Here is a 17699-nt window from a genome sequence, read left to right as displayed (position 1 = left end):
TAGTGCTATATCCACTGTGTCACTTCCTGGACCACTGGACCTGAGATTTTTACAGAATGAATATTAGATAAAAATTAATTGTGCTGGACTATGAATAGCTTCTCTCCCCCTAACTTAATATTGATACACCTTCTAAACATTGGGAAGCAGTCTCTATCTCACATAAGTTTAACCCAAAACCTTATCACTGAGAGTTTAGAATTTTCTATGCCAGTAGAAGAAGAATCAGAAAAAGAACTTATCCCAAAAGCAGTTTGGAGGTGACCAAGAGGAGGGTACTTAATAATTTAACTGAGGAAATGACGAGAAGGAAATTGCTTTGTGTCTCGGGAACCATGTGGAATTCCAAGATAAGAAAAACAGTTGCTAATTTGAGTATAAAAGCAGGAAACATGATACACTTATTTCCTTTTATGCAAACACAAGTATATGAGGGGTTGTATGAAAATTATTCTTTTCTCTTGCTGAACCACAAGGACATAGAATCAAAGTACTTGTTTTAGACATACTGACTTCTCTTTCTTTTGTCCATCTAGCTACGATTTCTTGTGGATATAATGGCAAATAATACAACAAGTTTAGGGAGTCCATGGCCAGAAAACTTTTGGGGTAAGATATTTACTTTAACTACTTTTTATGGGAAATTATGATGTACTGCTTAATGTATTGTAACATTAGAAATCAGAGACATTTCTCTTATCATAAGATGATTACTTAAAAATGTTCATAGCTTTGTTATTAAAATGTATTTACATTAAATGTCTCTGGCCTGAGCTAGGAAAACATTCTGAAATAATTTAGGCAAGCAGTATAATAATTTAGCTGGTTTCACAAAATATAATTAGAAAATAATGAGGATAAAATGGGAAAAGGTTTTGAAAGCAGTTGTTTGGAATAAACTGAATATTTTTGAAACATTGAGTTTTATTTGTTTAAGGTCATAAAATATGCATTCTGTTTCATGAAACCAAGAATTTCTAGACATGCTGTTATTACAAGCTGTTTTAACGAAAATGCCATCTTTTTATTTGACACCCGAAGTGGGTCTAAGTAGCAAATCTGGACTTAAATCAATGAATTTAGAGTGATTGTTCAGGAAAGTAAATTAGAAGAAAAACTATAAATAGAAAAAAAAAGTGGAAATAGCACATGTCACAACAAAGGAAGCCCTATGACAGGGAAGAGAAAGGAACAATATAAAAGTGATTTTTGGCTGAGTTGAGATACAGTCTTAGCAGCTGTCTGGCACTGAGGACAGAATTCCCACTACACACAGTTATGGGTACACGGACAAAGGCTAAGTTGCCAAATTCATGTGTACTCTAGAATGAACAAATATTTTTAAAAAGCAAAGAGGCCTTTGAGTTAAAAGAAAGAAAGAAAAAAGAGAAAGAAAGGAAGAAAAAGAGTATTTGAAAATAATTATAACCCTACTTCTAAGTCCAGAACAAGTTTTTAATTCTTTCACAGAAGTGCAGATTTTGTGTTGTGACTGAGGGAGGTTTTGCAGACTCTTAGGTGAGACGTCTGCAGCAAGACTGGCTTTCCTCACTGTCAGTTCACTCTACAGGGTCATGGAAACTTACACAAAGAGAATCAGTTCAGTTGTTACCATCGGCCACTTCTGCTTGGTTCCTGTCTGAAAAGGAGAGAGATTAGTGAGCATCTTAATATCATTAACAAAGGAAGAGGAAAACTAATCAAGTTTACATATGAAGAATGGCTTTGGGGAAAAAACTGTTCCAGTTGGACATCAATGCACAATAAGCTTGTAAATTGTGGGAGTCTAATTATGTACGGCTGCTATAATAACATTGGTAGCCCTCATTTACAAAGAAAGAGTATATGTTAAACACACTGAAAATCTTCAAGTGTGTCTAAACTAACGTACTAAGAAATATAAGTAGCTGCTTTTGTGTAGTAACTGATTACATAAAGTGACGTGCAGAAGTCAGATCTAAAATGTTGCATTTTACATTTATGTAAAGAAAATAGATCATTATTTATTGACTAAAACATGAAGAAGAATAATGAGATAAATCTCAATCAGTAAGAGGATGTTTAACTGGAGTTTATTTTACCAACTCTAAAACACAGGTTTTTGGTGTTTTTTTTTTAAACACAAGAATATTCAGAGAGGTAATTCAAACTCATTGTTCTGAAATAGTTTTTGGTGGTATTTTTCTATGTGCTAGTATGTGAATACAATGGAAAATAGATGGAAAAAAATGAAAGCCAGGAAGGGAAGGGTTACCTTGATAACCATGAGCAAAACAAGTACAAAAATGTGCAGATATAATGTCTGATGACTTGGGGAAGTCTGTGAAGGATCATATTGTTTCTTGCTTTGGAGTAAAAAAATAAAATGCAGAAAATTTAAATATCATAAAGTTTAAAAAAAACTCATAAAGGATAAATGACCATCTTTTTCTCTCTTTCTTTTTTTGAATGTTAGTTAATATCTATTTTCATCACTGATCTAAAAATATGTACTGACTTGAACATCTTGCAAAGTGCAGTTGTCTATAGCGTTCAAAATCAAGCATCTGTTTGCTATCTTGAACTAAGATAATTAAAAATTAGCTAGGGAAAATAAATATAACAGTTTTAAAGTAAGTTTTTTAAAAAACAGACTTGGTAAACAACTCGTACATTTAATCATATAACTTTCCTCTACGTAACACATGTGAGCTTCATAAAAAATACTGAATCTAAATGATTTTCCTAGTCAGCAAACTTAGTTATCCTACATGTGCTTAAAGTCCTACATGAGATAAAATGTTGCCTGTTCTTCCTATCTTATCATGTCTTTAATTTCCTTTTGACAAGCATTGTGGAAACTTGAAGGAGTCACTGGTTTTGAAATCTATGTCTACTCATTTCACCGATACGTTAATACCTGTCTGCCAAATACTGTATTCTTAGAGATGATGTGTCCACACTCCTGCCAAAATATACTAAGTGGTTACACAAAGGCTTCAGAGAGTATAGGTGTAACTGGCCATGGTTGATAGCATGTTGTGGGCTTCAAACAAGGCAGAAGCCATCCCTAAATCCTTAGAAAAAATGAATGTCTGTTTTTTTAAAAGAATTTTAAACTTTATTATATTTGATAAAACAGAGAGAAAATGAGAGGGAGGGGAGATAGAGGGGAGGTAGAGAAGAGAGAGAGAGAGACCCAGAGAGACACCTGCAGCACTGTTATACCTGCAGGTGGGGAGCCCAGAGGCTTAAACTTGGATCCTTGTGCATGATAATACATGCACTTAACCAGGTGTACCCCACCACCTAGCACCCCCAATATACAGTATCAGTATCGTCATTCATTTTCCCTACATTGACTTAGTCTTTCCAGTTCACTAGTCCCCCCCCCCCCCAGTTCACTAGTTTTATCAGAGGCTGAGTGATCGATCACCCATTCCATATGTACATATGTGTATGTATCTATGTAGACATGTATTGCCTATCTACATGTTAGGTGTGGTATTTAAAATAAGGCAGAGTTGGAGAATTTCAGGGAATTGAGGAGAAATGTTACTTATCAGCATGTGTGCATAAGTACCAGCCATTTGTAGAGTAATGAATGACTTTGGATCTAGGTGGTGGCACATGTTACAATGCGCAAGGACCCGGGTTCAAATCCCCGGTCCCCATATTCAGGGAGAAAGCTTTGTGAGTGGTGAAGCCTTGCTGCAGGTGTCTGTCTTTCTCCCTCTCTATCTCCCCCTACCCTCTCAATTTCTGGCTGTTTCTATCCAACAAATAAAGAGGAGGGGGAGAGAGAGAGAGAAATGAATGATTTCAGGCAGATTTCTGTATTATTATTAATATCAGCATAAAAGCCTGCCCTAATTTAACTTACTTTTCAATTCAGTGATTTTAAGTCTCCTGAATTTCCTCTTAACATGCAGTTTACTTGAAAAATATGTTACTTATTCATTTTCCTAAGTGAAAGAAAGAAACCAGAGCATTATTCATATAGTGGCGTATAATGGTACCAGGGAATGAACCTGTGACCTTCAGAGGAGGCATGGAAGGAAGTCTGGTGCATTGCCTTGGTACTTCCCCCCAGCCATTTTGCACTTTCTTCTGAAGTTAGAAAGGGGTGAAGTGGGTTTGGGGCTATACACTATTTTGAGTCTTAGAGGGAGTTGGCCTTTGGTTCTTAACCAAGTAATAGTCTCTACTGACATTCACTGACAGGGTTTCTAATCACACCAGATGCATTGCCTTTTTTCCTTTCTTTTACTGATGGGAACTCTTACCTTGCTTGTTTATGCAGTATTTGTTAATGCTATAGCTTTCCTTTCAGTCTCTTTTGGTCTATTGATCCATAAACAAACACTTTTTTTTTTAATATTTATTTATTCCCTTTTGTTGCCCTTATTTTATTGTTGTAGTTATTGTTGTTGTTGATGTCATTATTGGATAGGACAGAGAGAAATGGAGAGAGAAGGGGAAGACAGAGAGTGGGAGAGGAAGAGAGACACCTCCAGACCTGTTTCACCACTTTGAATCGACTTCCCTGCAGGTGGGGAGCCAGGGGCTCAAACTGGGATCCTTACATAGGTCCTTGTGCTTTAACCTGCTACACTACTGGCTGACTCCCAAGCAAACACCTTTCTAGCTGTGTGTGTGGCACTTAGCCCAAAGAACTGTGGAAACCTCTTGAGGTTGGACTAGATGTCAGGAAAGGTCTAGACTTACTAATGGACACTCTCCCTACCCTGACTCCTTCACTGCGCCTAAGTCCCCAGGCTTTCTCAAAGGAGCTTTTCATCTTCCACTACCAGACCTCAGAAAATTGGGAATAAATAGCAGTTTCTCTGGGATTCCCTAAGTCATCCTGTAATTCATCATGGGCAAGGGATCATGACCTTCACTGGTCACACACTTTGTAGTTCTCTCTCCAAAACTCCATCTTTATCCTCTGCTAGATGGGTTTTTGGACTGGATGTTTTATCTCCTCCACTCCTAAATACCTATGTTGGAGTCACCCACTAGTCACCCACTGTGATAATATTTCTGAGATGCAACCTTTGGGAATTAATTAGCTTCATGATGGGGTTAGAATGTTATAAAAAGAAGAAAAAAGTGTTGGACAACGTTGCACCTGATTAAGTGTATGTGTTACCACATGCAAGGATCCAGGCTCAACCTCCTTGTCCACACCTACAGAAGGAAGCTTCACAAACAGTGAAGCAGTGTTGCAGCCCTCTCTCTCTCTCTCTCTCTTCTAGTTCCCTCTTAGTTTCTCTCTGTCCTGTCAAATAAAATAATGCTGAGAAGGAGAAGGAGGAGGAGGAGGAGAAACAGGTCAGGTGGTGGTACACCTGGTTGAGCATACATTACAGTGCGCAAGGACCCAAGTTTAAGCCCTCAATCCCTGCAAAGGGAAAGCTTTGCAAGTGGTGAAGCAGTGCTGCAGGTGTCTCTCTGTCTTCTCCCTCTCTATCTTCCCCTTCCCTATTGATTTCTGGCTGTCTCTATTCAGTAAATAAATAAAGATTAAAAAATTTTTTAGAAAAGGAAGAAATGGAAAAAGTCATATGATGACATAATGAGAAGGAAGTGATCTGAAAATTAGGAAACATGTTTCTCACCAGAACCTGACTTTTGATGATTCCTTAGTGCCTGTATGCAGGATTTATTTTTGGAGTGCTGGGTGGACTTAATTTCCAGTGTTTATAGTCATTAGACCCAGAAGGATCAGCTAATAATAGCTATGTTGGGAATCTGTTTCACAGATTCCCATTGTGCATGTAACCTGTTCTACTGTTATGTTTTCACCCCGAAGAATAACAATAATTTTCCTTCTCTCTAATCCTGTCCCCTTCACTCTGCCCTTATTGATTTTCCTAGAAACTACATTTGACTTGCATAATTCTCTATTTCTTTTTTTTCCTATATCAAATTTTTAAATCTTTTATATCCTCTAGCCTACTTTACTTATGTATGACTTAGCCTTTTTACTCAGATTTTTGTCATGGAAGCATCAATCTCTCTCTTTTAAGCCTTTCACTTTTTGTATTTGTTTAACTACGTGCCTCAATCCTCTAAATGTAACTTCATATATATTTCAAATATCTTGCTATTCATATCTTAATACAATTCTGTTAAAATACATTCTACTTTTATCATTTTTTATTTTTATACTCTATTACCTGATGAAAATTTCCAGCTTATTATTATTTCCTTTAACATAGTTATTTAATATTTGCATGCCTAACAACGGTATCTTAACAATGCTTTGTTACAAGTCTTCTATTGTATATATCGCTCTCTTTTTTTTTTTTATCATTTGACCTTATCCTTGGAATGATTGGTAATTTACTATTTATGACCAGTGCTAGTTTAGTCCTTGTAAAAACTATTTAAGATCCTGAGCAAACTTTTATTTCTCTGGAAAGGATTAGTTTTCCTTCTGAATCTAGTCAATGGCAGACAATTTTAATACAATCTGAGACTGTTCTAATATATGCCTACATTTCCTATTTATTTATTTTCCCTTTTGTTGCCCTTGCTATTTTTTATTGTTGTTATAGTTATTGTTGTTGTTGTTGTTATTGATGTGGTCATTGTTGGATAGGACAGAGAGAAATGGAGAGAAGAGGGAAGACAGAAGGGGAGAGAAAAACACCTCCAGACCTGCTTCACCGCCTGTGAAGCGACTCCCCTGTAGGTGGGGAGCCGGGGGCTCAAACTGGGATCCTTATGCCAGTCCTTGTACTTTGTGCCACGTGCACTTAATGCGCTGTGCTACTGCCCTACTCCCCCCTCCCCCATTTTTTTTTCAATTAAAAAGAAAAAAGAATAGAATGTACTTGGGAGGCCTAGGAAAGAAACAGGATGACTGGTTAAAAGCTATTGTGATATTCTACGTCAGAGATGAGAGCCTTTTGAATAAAGGGAGGCAGCAAAGTTCCCAGATAGTGAGAGATTGAATTCTGGGACCAGCAAGGTAGTTCAGTGGGTAAGTCCAGGATTTGCATGTCACGAGTCCCATGTTAGGTCCCTGGTACCATTAAATGCCAGAATTGAGCAGAGCTCTGGCATCTCTCTCATAAAAAAAATAAGTATCTTTTATTAGGCATTTGATAAGAAAACTATGATATAGTCATTAAAAATGATGAACTCATCTCCTTTACTGTATTTTGATTGAACCTCAAGGATATTATGTTGAGTGAGGTGAACCAGAAAGATGAGTACTGGATGACCTCACTCATAGGTGGAAATTAAGAAGCAAAAACAATAGGAGAAAGCATAGGTTGAAACTTGAGCTGGGCATGGTATGTTGCACCAAAGTAAAGGGTTCTGGGGAAGGAATGAAAAAGATAGGATGATGGGGCATGGGGTCCTGGTGCATGATGGTGAGAAAGGACTTAGGTTGGGGGACAGAATTTCTTGTAGACACCTATGGTGGGGAGTTTGAGAGTTTGTATCTATGTGTCAAAACCTATATAGTAAACTAACAACCATTCCTCCAATAAACTGGCAAAAAGGAAGAAAATATTTAAAAAATATTTTTAGAAAGTTGAACTCTGAATATATCATGAACATAGATTAAATAGGATTTTTTTTTTTGACAGATGAGATACACTTAGAAAAATACTCATTTAAATTATTGTAATTAAGCTTTTTGTGCCCTAAAAGTTATTCTTTGTAAAGGAGCTATTGCTGGGGCTAAGTGCACAGAGTATAAAGCCAAGGATGTGCTCAAGGATCCCAGTTTGAGCCCCTGCTCCCCACATGCAGGGGGTTCGCTTCACAATCAGTGAGGCAGGTCTGCAGACGTCTGTCTTTCTCCCCCACTCTTGGTCTTCCCCTCCTCTATTTCTCTCTGTCCTATCCAACAACAACAACAAAAAAAAAGGAAAAATATGGTCGCCAGCAGCAGTTGATTCATAGTACAAGCCCCTGCAATAACCCTGGAGGCAAAAAAAAAAAGGGTATTGCCCAAATCACCTTCTTGACTGAACTACTCTTTAAACTCTAGAAGTTAAAGAACAGTACAAACCACTTTGGAAAAATCTGGATTTTTGATTCTTATAAATTGTTACAGGCTTGGGGGATTTATTGATGAGATCAATGTTCTCTTCTATTGATACTGGCAAAATCACTATTCAGACATTAGAACAATTCAACTTCAGGCCACTAGATGGAGATCTCTACTAAACTTTAGTATTTAATGGAAAGCATTGAGTCATTGATTAGCCTTACTGGAAACTTGATTCTGTGTTAAAATTGTACATACATTTGACATTTATTATTAATTCTTTTAAGTTTTTCATTTATCACTATATAATCTTCTGTTTATAATAGTAATTTAACATTTTGAGTAACAACTATCTGTTTTGTTTGCCATTTTCCCATATTTTTGACACATAATATAGGTATTAATAGATATTAAGCCATAGAGGAAAAACAGTTGCAATAGATTTATTGTCAAATTATTGTCCTCACAAATACTGATAATTAAATCTATAAAGCTTTAGTGACACTAAACTAATATTTTGAGCACAAACCTGAAAAGTTTTCATTTAAGAAAATTTTTGATGGTTGTATACACACACAACATACACACTCACCCTACCAACACACACACACACACACACACACACACACACACACACACACACACACACACGGAGAGAGAGACCAGAGCAGCATTCTGGCATGTGATGTCAAATATACATAAGTATACAGAAATATACTTATATTCAATGTGGAGAAGAGAATGCAGAGCCTTGAAACTGTGCTCAAATGCTAAACCACCACTCTGGCCTAATTCTTACTATATATATATATATATATATATATATATATATATATATATATATTTTAATATTTATTCATTTCTCTTTTATTGCCCTTGTTGTTTTATTCTTGTTATTGATGTCATTGTTGTTGGGTAGGACAGAGAGAAATGGAGAGAAGAGGAGAAAGAGAGGGGGAGAGAAAGATAGTCACCTGCAGACCTGCTTCACCGCCTGTGAAGCGACTCCCCTGCAAGTGGGGAGCCAGGGGCTTGAACTGGGATTCTTACAGCGGTCCTTGTGCCACCTGCATTTAACCCGCTGCACTACCGCCTGACTCCCCTTACTTTATATTTTTATGAAAGAGAATAAAGAAAGAAAAGATCCCAAAGTGCCAGTCACCCCCACCATCCATGAAGTGGCACTCATTTGTCTTTATTGCCCACGTGGTGCTAGTGATAGAATCCAGGGTCTCATGCGTGGAAGGCATGTGCTCCACCCAGTGAGTCTCCACAGCCTTTGAATCTGGGGATAGTACTCTTGTTTTCTGATATCAGAATATACACTGTAAAAGTCAGCTATGTTACATAACATATAATGCATATGCACTTTATATCAGATATATACATTATAAATTAGAAGTATGTCCTTTATTCAACTTTAGAAGGAATCTACAGTTTACCAGCAAACTCCCTAATGCATGATTTTTCTTTTTTTTATATTTATTTATTTATTTATTTACTTATTCCCTTTTGTTGCCCTTGTTGTTTTTTGTTGTAGTTATTATTGTTGTCATCGTTGTTGGATAGGACAGAGAGAAATGGAGAGAGGAGGGGAAGACAGAGAGGGGGAGAGAAAGACAGACATCTGCAGACTTGCTTCACCACCTGTGAAGCGACTCCCCTGCAGGTGGGGAGCTGGGCTGGATCCTTCTGCTGGTCCTTGCGCTTTGCGCTTAACCCGCTGTGCTACCACCCAACTCCCTAATGCATGATTTTCCTATTCAAAACCACATCTAGAAGGACTATCATACATCTTCAGCTCATTTATTCTAAATATGAAGGATACAGAATTTCTAAGTACTTTAGATTTTTTTAAAATAAAATGATTCTCATAGTATAATTAACTCGTAAATTTTCTAGGGTACTTTTATGTTTGAGGCACTAAAGTCCCAGGTTCAGTCCCTAAAATCACCATAAGCCAGATATCTGATCTCCTATTCTGTGAGGGGTCTCTTTGTTCAGGTGATGGTTTCTTTTGCTGTGTAGAAGCTTTTCAATTGGATTTAGTTCCATTGGTTTATTTTTATTTTAGTCTTCCTTGCAATTGGGTCTGTATTATCAAAGATTCCCTTGAGATTTAGATGGAAAAATGTTCTACCAATATTTTCTTCTAAGTATTTGATAGTTTTTTTTATCTAACATCCAGGTCTTTGATCCATTTAGAGTTACTTTTGCTTCTGGTGAGATAAAGTGATTCAGTTTCATTCTTCTGCTCATTTCAACCCAATTTTCCCAACACCATTTATTGAAGGGACCCTTCTTTCTCCATTTAATAGTTTGGGCCCCCTTATCAAAAATTAGATGCCCAAGGTGCGGAGGTTCCATTGTTCCTTTTCTATTTGACTTGAAATTCAGATTTCCTTTATTTTTTCTAATATGTTGAAGGCATTTTTTTTTTTATGGTTTTGCTTATCCTGTTGTCCCCTATTGTCTATATGAAAGGAGTTTTAGGAAATTCTAACTGACATGATTTCCATTGTTTTAGCAAGTGAGAGTTTCAAACACTTCCTCAGATTTCAAATATACAGGGATTTGGTATTTTTAAGTTTAGTTGGAATTTTCTATATTACTAACAAGGCTAATTTTGAATTTTGATTGTACTTATTTGCCTTTTTCAACTAGAATCTAACTTTTTGTAACCCTTAGCTCAACAGATTAACTTTTAAGGCTATGACTCATAATTACTGTTAGGATCCATAAGTTTGAAAAGAAGCAAAAGTAGGTCTATAGACCTGTCCTGAATCATCCTGTAGTTCAGAACTCACCTTCCTATTCTGAAAACATATTATTTCTTAGTTTTAGAATGAAGAATTGTTTTTGAAAGATTTGTACTTAAGTATTTGTGAAGATATAAACAAACACAGTCTTTCCACAGGAGATAAACATCAGGTAAAGGATATTCTGTTCTAAAATTAAGAATCAAAAATTATTTCTGTGTTATCTATGAACACCATTTGCTGTACTATCTCTATACTACAGAGCTTTTAAATAGTATCCCAATTACAGCAATAAACTGGAAAGAACTTGGAAAGCATAAACTCTAACTCTTATATTAACAATCTAAGCAGATTTCCTGAAAAACACACAACACAGAGGAATAAAGTTGAGTTGAGATTCTTGTAGTTGATTTCTGTATAACCACCCACCACAAAACAACTGATTAGCAGCTATCATTCAATTAGTTTTCAGTTTTGTGGGCTGACAGTTTGGCCTGAGGTCAGTGTGTAATTAATTTTCTGTTGGATTGACTATTATTGGCATTATCTAGGATGATCACATCTGGAGGTTAGTTAGCAAGACAGATGGGGTTACTACGCCATTTGCTCTGTTGATCATTGAGATTAGTACAAGTTTGCTCATATGTTGATGGCTACGGGGTTTCAGTTGTAGAAAGGAATGGAGGCTCAAAGACCTCTCCAGTCTTAGAACTGACTGAACTTGCATGGCTTCATTTCCATTGCATCCTATTGGTCAAGGAAGTCAAGATGTTAGTCTTGACTCAAGAGATAGCGATGCACTCTACTTTTTATGAAAGAAACTTCAAAGTATTTGATGATCCTTCTCCATTCTCAATATGAGATAATAATATAATTCATTTGTATGATCAATACAAATAAAAACTAGATAAGATAACTTCTATCACTACTTCATAGTAGTTAATTTTGGTGTATGAAATTCAGGAAAAACATTTTCCTCCAGGGTTATTGCTAGGGCTTGGTGCTGATACCACAACTTCACCACTCCTGGTAGCCACTTTTTTCCCTTTCCCCTTTCCCCTTTCCCCCCTCCCCTCTCCCTTTCCCCCTTCCCCCTTTCCCTTCCTTTCCTTTCCTTTCCTTTCCTTCTCTCTTCTTTTCTTTTCCCATTGTGTTTGATAGGAAAGAGAGAAATTGAAAGCAGAGAGGGGATAGAAAGGGAGAGATAAGACACCTGCAGACCTGCTTTACCACTTGAGAGGCTTCCTCAATGCAGGTGAAGAGTGGGGGCTCGGACTTGGCTCCTTGAGCTGCTCCTTGCACGTAGTACTATGTGCACTTAACAGGATGTGCCACTGGCTCCCAGATTTAGAAATCTTTATCAAAATGTCATACTTGAAAAGGGATCATGAAGAATGAGTTTCTCCAGACATAAATTTTAAAAATTCCACACAGACGGGCTGGGAGATGGTTTATTTGGTCAAGTACATTCCTTATCAGAGGAAGGGCCTCAGTTTGAACCCAGCACCACACAGGAATATGTTGGGTGACAGCAGAAGAACCAAAGGTGATAGAGTGGTACTTTTGATGTTTCTCCTCATCCTGACTCTCAGTCCCTCAAAAGTAAAAGAATGATAAAAATAAAGTTATATACATATGCAGTGAAAATATATGGGAAGGCAACACTCGAAATGAATTGTAAACTTTGATAGCAAGAAAATCAGCATGGTGACTAGAATATGTCATGGAACAGAGAATGGAAAAATGTGGTGGCTGGTGAAGCTGGAAATGTTTTCTACAAGTCAAAATATTTTTATTTAAAAACTGCTACCCAGGGGGCCAGGCAGTGGTGCACCTGGTTAAGTGCACACATTATAGTGCACAAGGACCCTGGTTCAAGCCCCTGGTCCCCACCTGAGAAGGGGGGGAGGGTGGGAAGCTTCATGAGTGCTAAAGTAGGGCTGCAGATGTCTCTCTGTTCTCCCCATCTCTATCTCCCCTTCCCTTCTCAATTTCTGTCTCTATCCAATAATAAGTAAATAAAATTTATTTTAAAAAAAACCCTGGGGCCCAGGTCATTCAAAGAATATGCCTTTAGTTCACAAACAGAAGTAGTAGGTAGAATTTCCATTTGAGGAAAGGATTCCCTCCAGCCCTAGAACAGGAAATCTGAATAAAGAACAGGTTCTGTGAATTGGAGGATACTGCTGCAGGAATTTCATGTCACAAGGATGGACAGCAGCATGACCTGGAAACAGGGTCATGGAAGAACTTAGTCGTCTGCATGGGTCATGCCCTCCATGAGTCAGGTAGAGGTGACAATTCAGGAAATATAATATAAATCAGTCAGCCCACCAGATGGATCTAGCCCAGTATTTCTGATCTCAGAGTGAGCACCGGAAGTGAGACATCAAGACGCCTGCAGGTGGGTGACATCAGAGGGGATGTTGAAGGCAGAGGGAAAAGCAAAGTCTACGTGCTCTGAAATTCTTTATCAGTTTTTAGCACACCCGTCACAGCTGTAACTCAGTAAGAAAAATCATCCCAGGACTATATTTTCAAAAGTATAAAATTTATGAGCAAAAGGATGGCCTTTTAAAATAAAGCCTTAAGACATTGTTTATTTCTTAAAGGTCATATAATAGCACAATATGGAATACAACTAAAAGATTTAATTTTTCTAGATTTTTTTTTTTTTTTTACCAGAGCACTGCTCAGCTCTGACTTATAGTGGCTCTGGGGGTCTAGATTTAGTCTTACATTATTATTATTATTATTATGATTAAGATCACTACTCAATTCTAGATTTTTTGTGGTACTAGGGATTGAACCTGGGACCGCAGAGCCTTAGGCATGAATGTCTTTTGCATACCCATTATGCTATCTCTCCAGCCCTAAATTTTATTTTAATTATTAATTTTTTTTCTTTTTTGATAGAGACAGAGAGGAATTGAGAGGGAAGGAGAAGATAGAGATGAAGAAATTTACAACCTGCAGGCGGAGACTAGGTACTTGACTAGGTCCTTGCCCACTGGAATATGTGTGTTCAACCACATACACTACCAACTAGCCCCTACTAGGTTTATGTTAAAAGATTTATTTAGGGGCCGGGCAGTGGCTCTCCTGGCTAAGTACATATGTTACAATGCCAAGGACCCAAGTTCAGGTCTCTGGTCCCCAGCTGCAAGGGGAACGCTTTTATGAGTGGTGAAGCAGTGCTGCAGGTATCTCTCTGTGTCTCTCCCTCTCTATACCCCTTTCTTCTCAAATTCTCTCTGTCTTGTCAAATAAAATAAACAAAGTTTGTTTTAAAATGGATTTAAACCCCTGGGGAGAACAGTCTGGAGAACTCTCCACATGGACCTAACCTATGGCCTGGCAAATTCCTCTCCTGATGATATATCCCAAGGAAACAGACGTAGCCATCCAAAGAGATGTATGGACATCTATGTTCATAGTAGCACAGTTCAGATTTTTTTTATTTGAAAAAGAAAGAAAAACATAAGAAAACTGGAGCATATGTAGCTCTGGTGATGAACTTGAAAGTCCTGGGCTTTGTCACTGTGCCATTTTTATGACTCCTGAAAATGTTATTTTACATCCTTTTGTTTTAATAAATGGAACCATCTTAGCTGTCATGTATTCACATTCACCTAGTTCCTTCTTTTATTTCACTAGTTCAAGATAGGTTTGAATGAGTCACGTATACCATAGTTACTAACCGTACTCTGGCTTGTGGGTTTGGTCGAAGGTCTCTTAATGCTTCTGATTACCCATCTGTTTTCTTTGTTTCAGAGGATCTTATCATGTCCTTTACGGTGTCTATGGCTATTGGGCTTGTTATTGGAGGATTCATTTGGGCTCTGTTGGTTTGCTTGTCTCGGAGACGAGCTAGTGCCCCTATCTCACAGTGGAGTTCACATCGGAGACCAAGGTCCTCTTACACCCATGGCCTCAACAGAACTGGATTTTACCGCCACAGTGGCTGTGAACGCCGAAGCAACCTCAGCCTGGCCAGTCTCACTTTCCAGCGACAAGCTTCCATGGAACTAGCAAACTCCTTCCCACGAAAATCAAGCTTCCGGGCTTCAACTTTCCATCCATTTTTGCAAAGCCCACCACTTCCGGTAGAAACTGACAGTCACCTGATGACTCTCCCTTCTACAAGTCTCTCTTCCACCATCAACCCTTCCCACAGTTTGAATCGCCCAGATTTCCACTGGTCCAGTAACAGTCTTCGACTCGGCCTTACACCGCCACCCCCACCCGCCTACGAGTCCATCATCAAGGCCTTCCCAGATTCCTGAGTCCGGTGCTTATTGCAAGGAAATCAGAAAATGGCTAAAAAGATTCACGATGGTATAATACAAATAAAAGGAGCTTTCAAACTGAAATGTAGCCATGCAAGCTGGACATTACTATGTAAAAACACATTTTTTGTTCATTTTTTCCTTAAGTCTCTTAAGAAAGGTGATATTTTCCCAATTAATTATAACTTTGTTCCTTGATTTCCCTGATTTATAAGCAGTGAGGGACCAGGCAAAGAAAACTGAACTCTGTGAGCCATTATGGGATAATGAAACTTTGATCTTTACACCAGCCCTGCATACACACACACACACACACACACACACACACACACCTTTTGTGCTTATAAGGACTTAGTTTCTTTTTACAGTCCTTAGTTATATTGTTAGGAAAGTAATGTCAATAAATCCAATTCACTTGAATTGAAACATTCTTTAACACCAAACTTATTCCTAAGGTATAACTTTTCAATAAGATTTAAATCTAGAAATTGGAAAAAAGCACTTTATTTAGGGCTTAGGTCCTGCCAGTTCAAAGACAAATAAGTAAACATCAGAGGAGAGTTTGACCTCAAAATAGGTGTTAAAACTTTGAAGACTTACCCTATCTGAATTGATAGATCAGACACGATTCCTGGTTTGTTATGAATTCCAACTTCATATTAGCCTTTATAAAATGATCTGACTATGCCATATAGTTGGTCCTCAATGCCATTATGTAAGGAGACTACTTCCATGGGTGGCTACCCTTTTAAAGGAAGGTACTAACTAAAATTTCAGTACTAAATTTCAGCAACTAGTTGCCATGTCTGTTTCTTTTCAGTTCACTGAACTAGTAACTCATAAGTCTTTTGACTTGTTTTCTGACAGTGAATATTTAGTGTATGTTGCTATTTTTCTGAACTCTGGAATTTTCAGTAAATAAATATATACTGTTATTTTAGTTTCTGCAATGCAGTGGTCACAGTGAATAATGTTTGAATATGTCTCAACAGTCTAAGACTTTTATATGATAAAATATTCCATACAGCATGTTCTTTCTTATTTTTGTCTAGCATGTGTATTCCATTGTTCCTCAAGGGCAATTATTCTTAAACATATCTATGTATGACTGCTCTCTTAAAATATATCTGGAAGAAAGGAAAGAAAAAAAAGAAAGAGAAAAAATAGTTTACAGGATAGCTAATTTTTGTCAGTTCAGTTTTAGTAAATAAATTTATCAGTTTTCCTATAGTCAAGTATGATTTCAAGACAGTATTAACTTAGTAATAAAGCTTTCTTTTTCTGTTGTCATTGCTATGTTATCCTGAATGTTTAGCATGAGAGCAAAACAAGATATTCGGTTTTATTTAGAATTTAGACTGATACTACAAATTTCTTACAGTTCTCAACATGTAAATGAGGACATAGAGTCTTGAGTGAATTTAATCACCCAGAATAAGTGTGTTTCTGTTCTCAAGTTATAAAATTATTAAAATAAGTATCTTGTAAATATTGTGCAGTGTAAGAAATCTGAAATTAAAACAAAAATTGAACACTATTTTAGGTTGTTTTTTATTTAAATTTTTGTTAACTACGAAATGAAATTAAGCTGATGAGAACTTTGTTTTAATTCATTGAATAATCTATAAACATTCCCTTCTCAAGTCAGTATTATGATCCAATCTGTACCATTTTCTACAAGCTATTACTAAAATACAAAATCTATTTTATTTTATTTTATTTTTTATTTCTTGCCTCCAGGGTTATCCCTGGGGCTTGGTGCCTGCACTACAAATCCACAGCTCCTGGAGCTACTTTTTTGACTTTATGGAAAGAACAGAGAGAACTTGAGAGGGGAGGGGAAAACAGAGAGGGAGAGACAAAGAAAGACACCTGCAGTCCTCCTTCACTGATTGTGAAGTCACCTCCATGCAGGTAGGGAACCAGGGTCTTGAACCAGGATCCTTGTGCAGTTCCTTATAATTCATACCATGTGTGCTTAACCCTGTATGCCACCGCCTGACCCCCCCCCAAAGTCTATTTTATATAACTGGATCTATTTATATATCTGGGTAAACATATAAAAAGAAAATGGACAACATCAAAGATCTATTGAATAGGATCTTTTGATAAATTAATACAGGTTAAAGATATTTACTAAGATCATTAATTTAGATTTCTACCTCACTAGACTAATAATTTTCAGAATCATTCAATCTTTTACATAGCAGACACTTTCAATAAAGAGTTTTAGACTAGAGAGAATTTGAAATGATTAGCTAGTCTAAAATTTTAAATACTGTGTTGTCAGATCCAGAGTTGCAGAATCTCAAAAGATTACTCAGAAATAGAGGAGTTTTACCTGGAGGTCACTTTCTTTTAGACACACACCACTATAGGAGTCAAAATGACACAGAAAAAAGCCCTCCCAGTGGGGCCATGGTCCCTGTATTAACAAAGTTTACAAAACATCAAGAATTTCAGATAAAATGAAAAGGTGTGGGTAGGAAGCAAAACAAGCAGGGGAATAAATGATTAAATAGTTTAAATTTTGGGTGTGGTAACTGAATCTCAAAATAGTAGATTTAAAGTCAGCATATGAATAACCGCTGTTTATCAGAAGCTTACGGACACACCTCTTCCATATCAGAGACTAAGACATTAGATGTTCTCCTG

At 37.1% G+C, this 17699-nt stretch overlaps 1 protein-coding gene across 1 annotated transcript; it reads left to right on the top strand.

Moving 5' to 3' along the window:
* The first annotated feature begins 423 nt into the window (after positions 1 to 423).
* On the top strand, positions 424 to 16581 carry MYCT1 (MYC target 1). Its single transcript, XM_007516072.3, has 2 exons — positions 424 to 609; positions 14530 to 16581. Exons 1-2 carry the CDS (start codon positions 558 to 560, stop codon positions 15039 to 15041), a joined length of 564 nt encoding a protein of 187 aa, XP_007516134.2. The 5' UTR covers positions 424 to 557; the 3' UTR covers positions 15042 to 16581.
* Positions 16582 to 17699: the final 1118 nt, after the last annotated feature.

Source organism: Erinaceus europaeus, chromosome 13 (assembly GCF_950295315.1).
Source record: "Erinaceus europaeus chromosome 13, mEriEur2.1, whole genome shotgun sequence".
NCBI lineage: Eukaryota > Metazoa > Chordata > Mammalia > Eulipotyphla > Erinaceidae > Erinaceus > Erinaceus europaeus.
The sequence above is the reverse complement of the archived record's forward strand: the minus strand, read 5'-3'. Positions and strand labels throughout refer to the sequence as shown.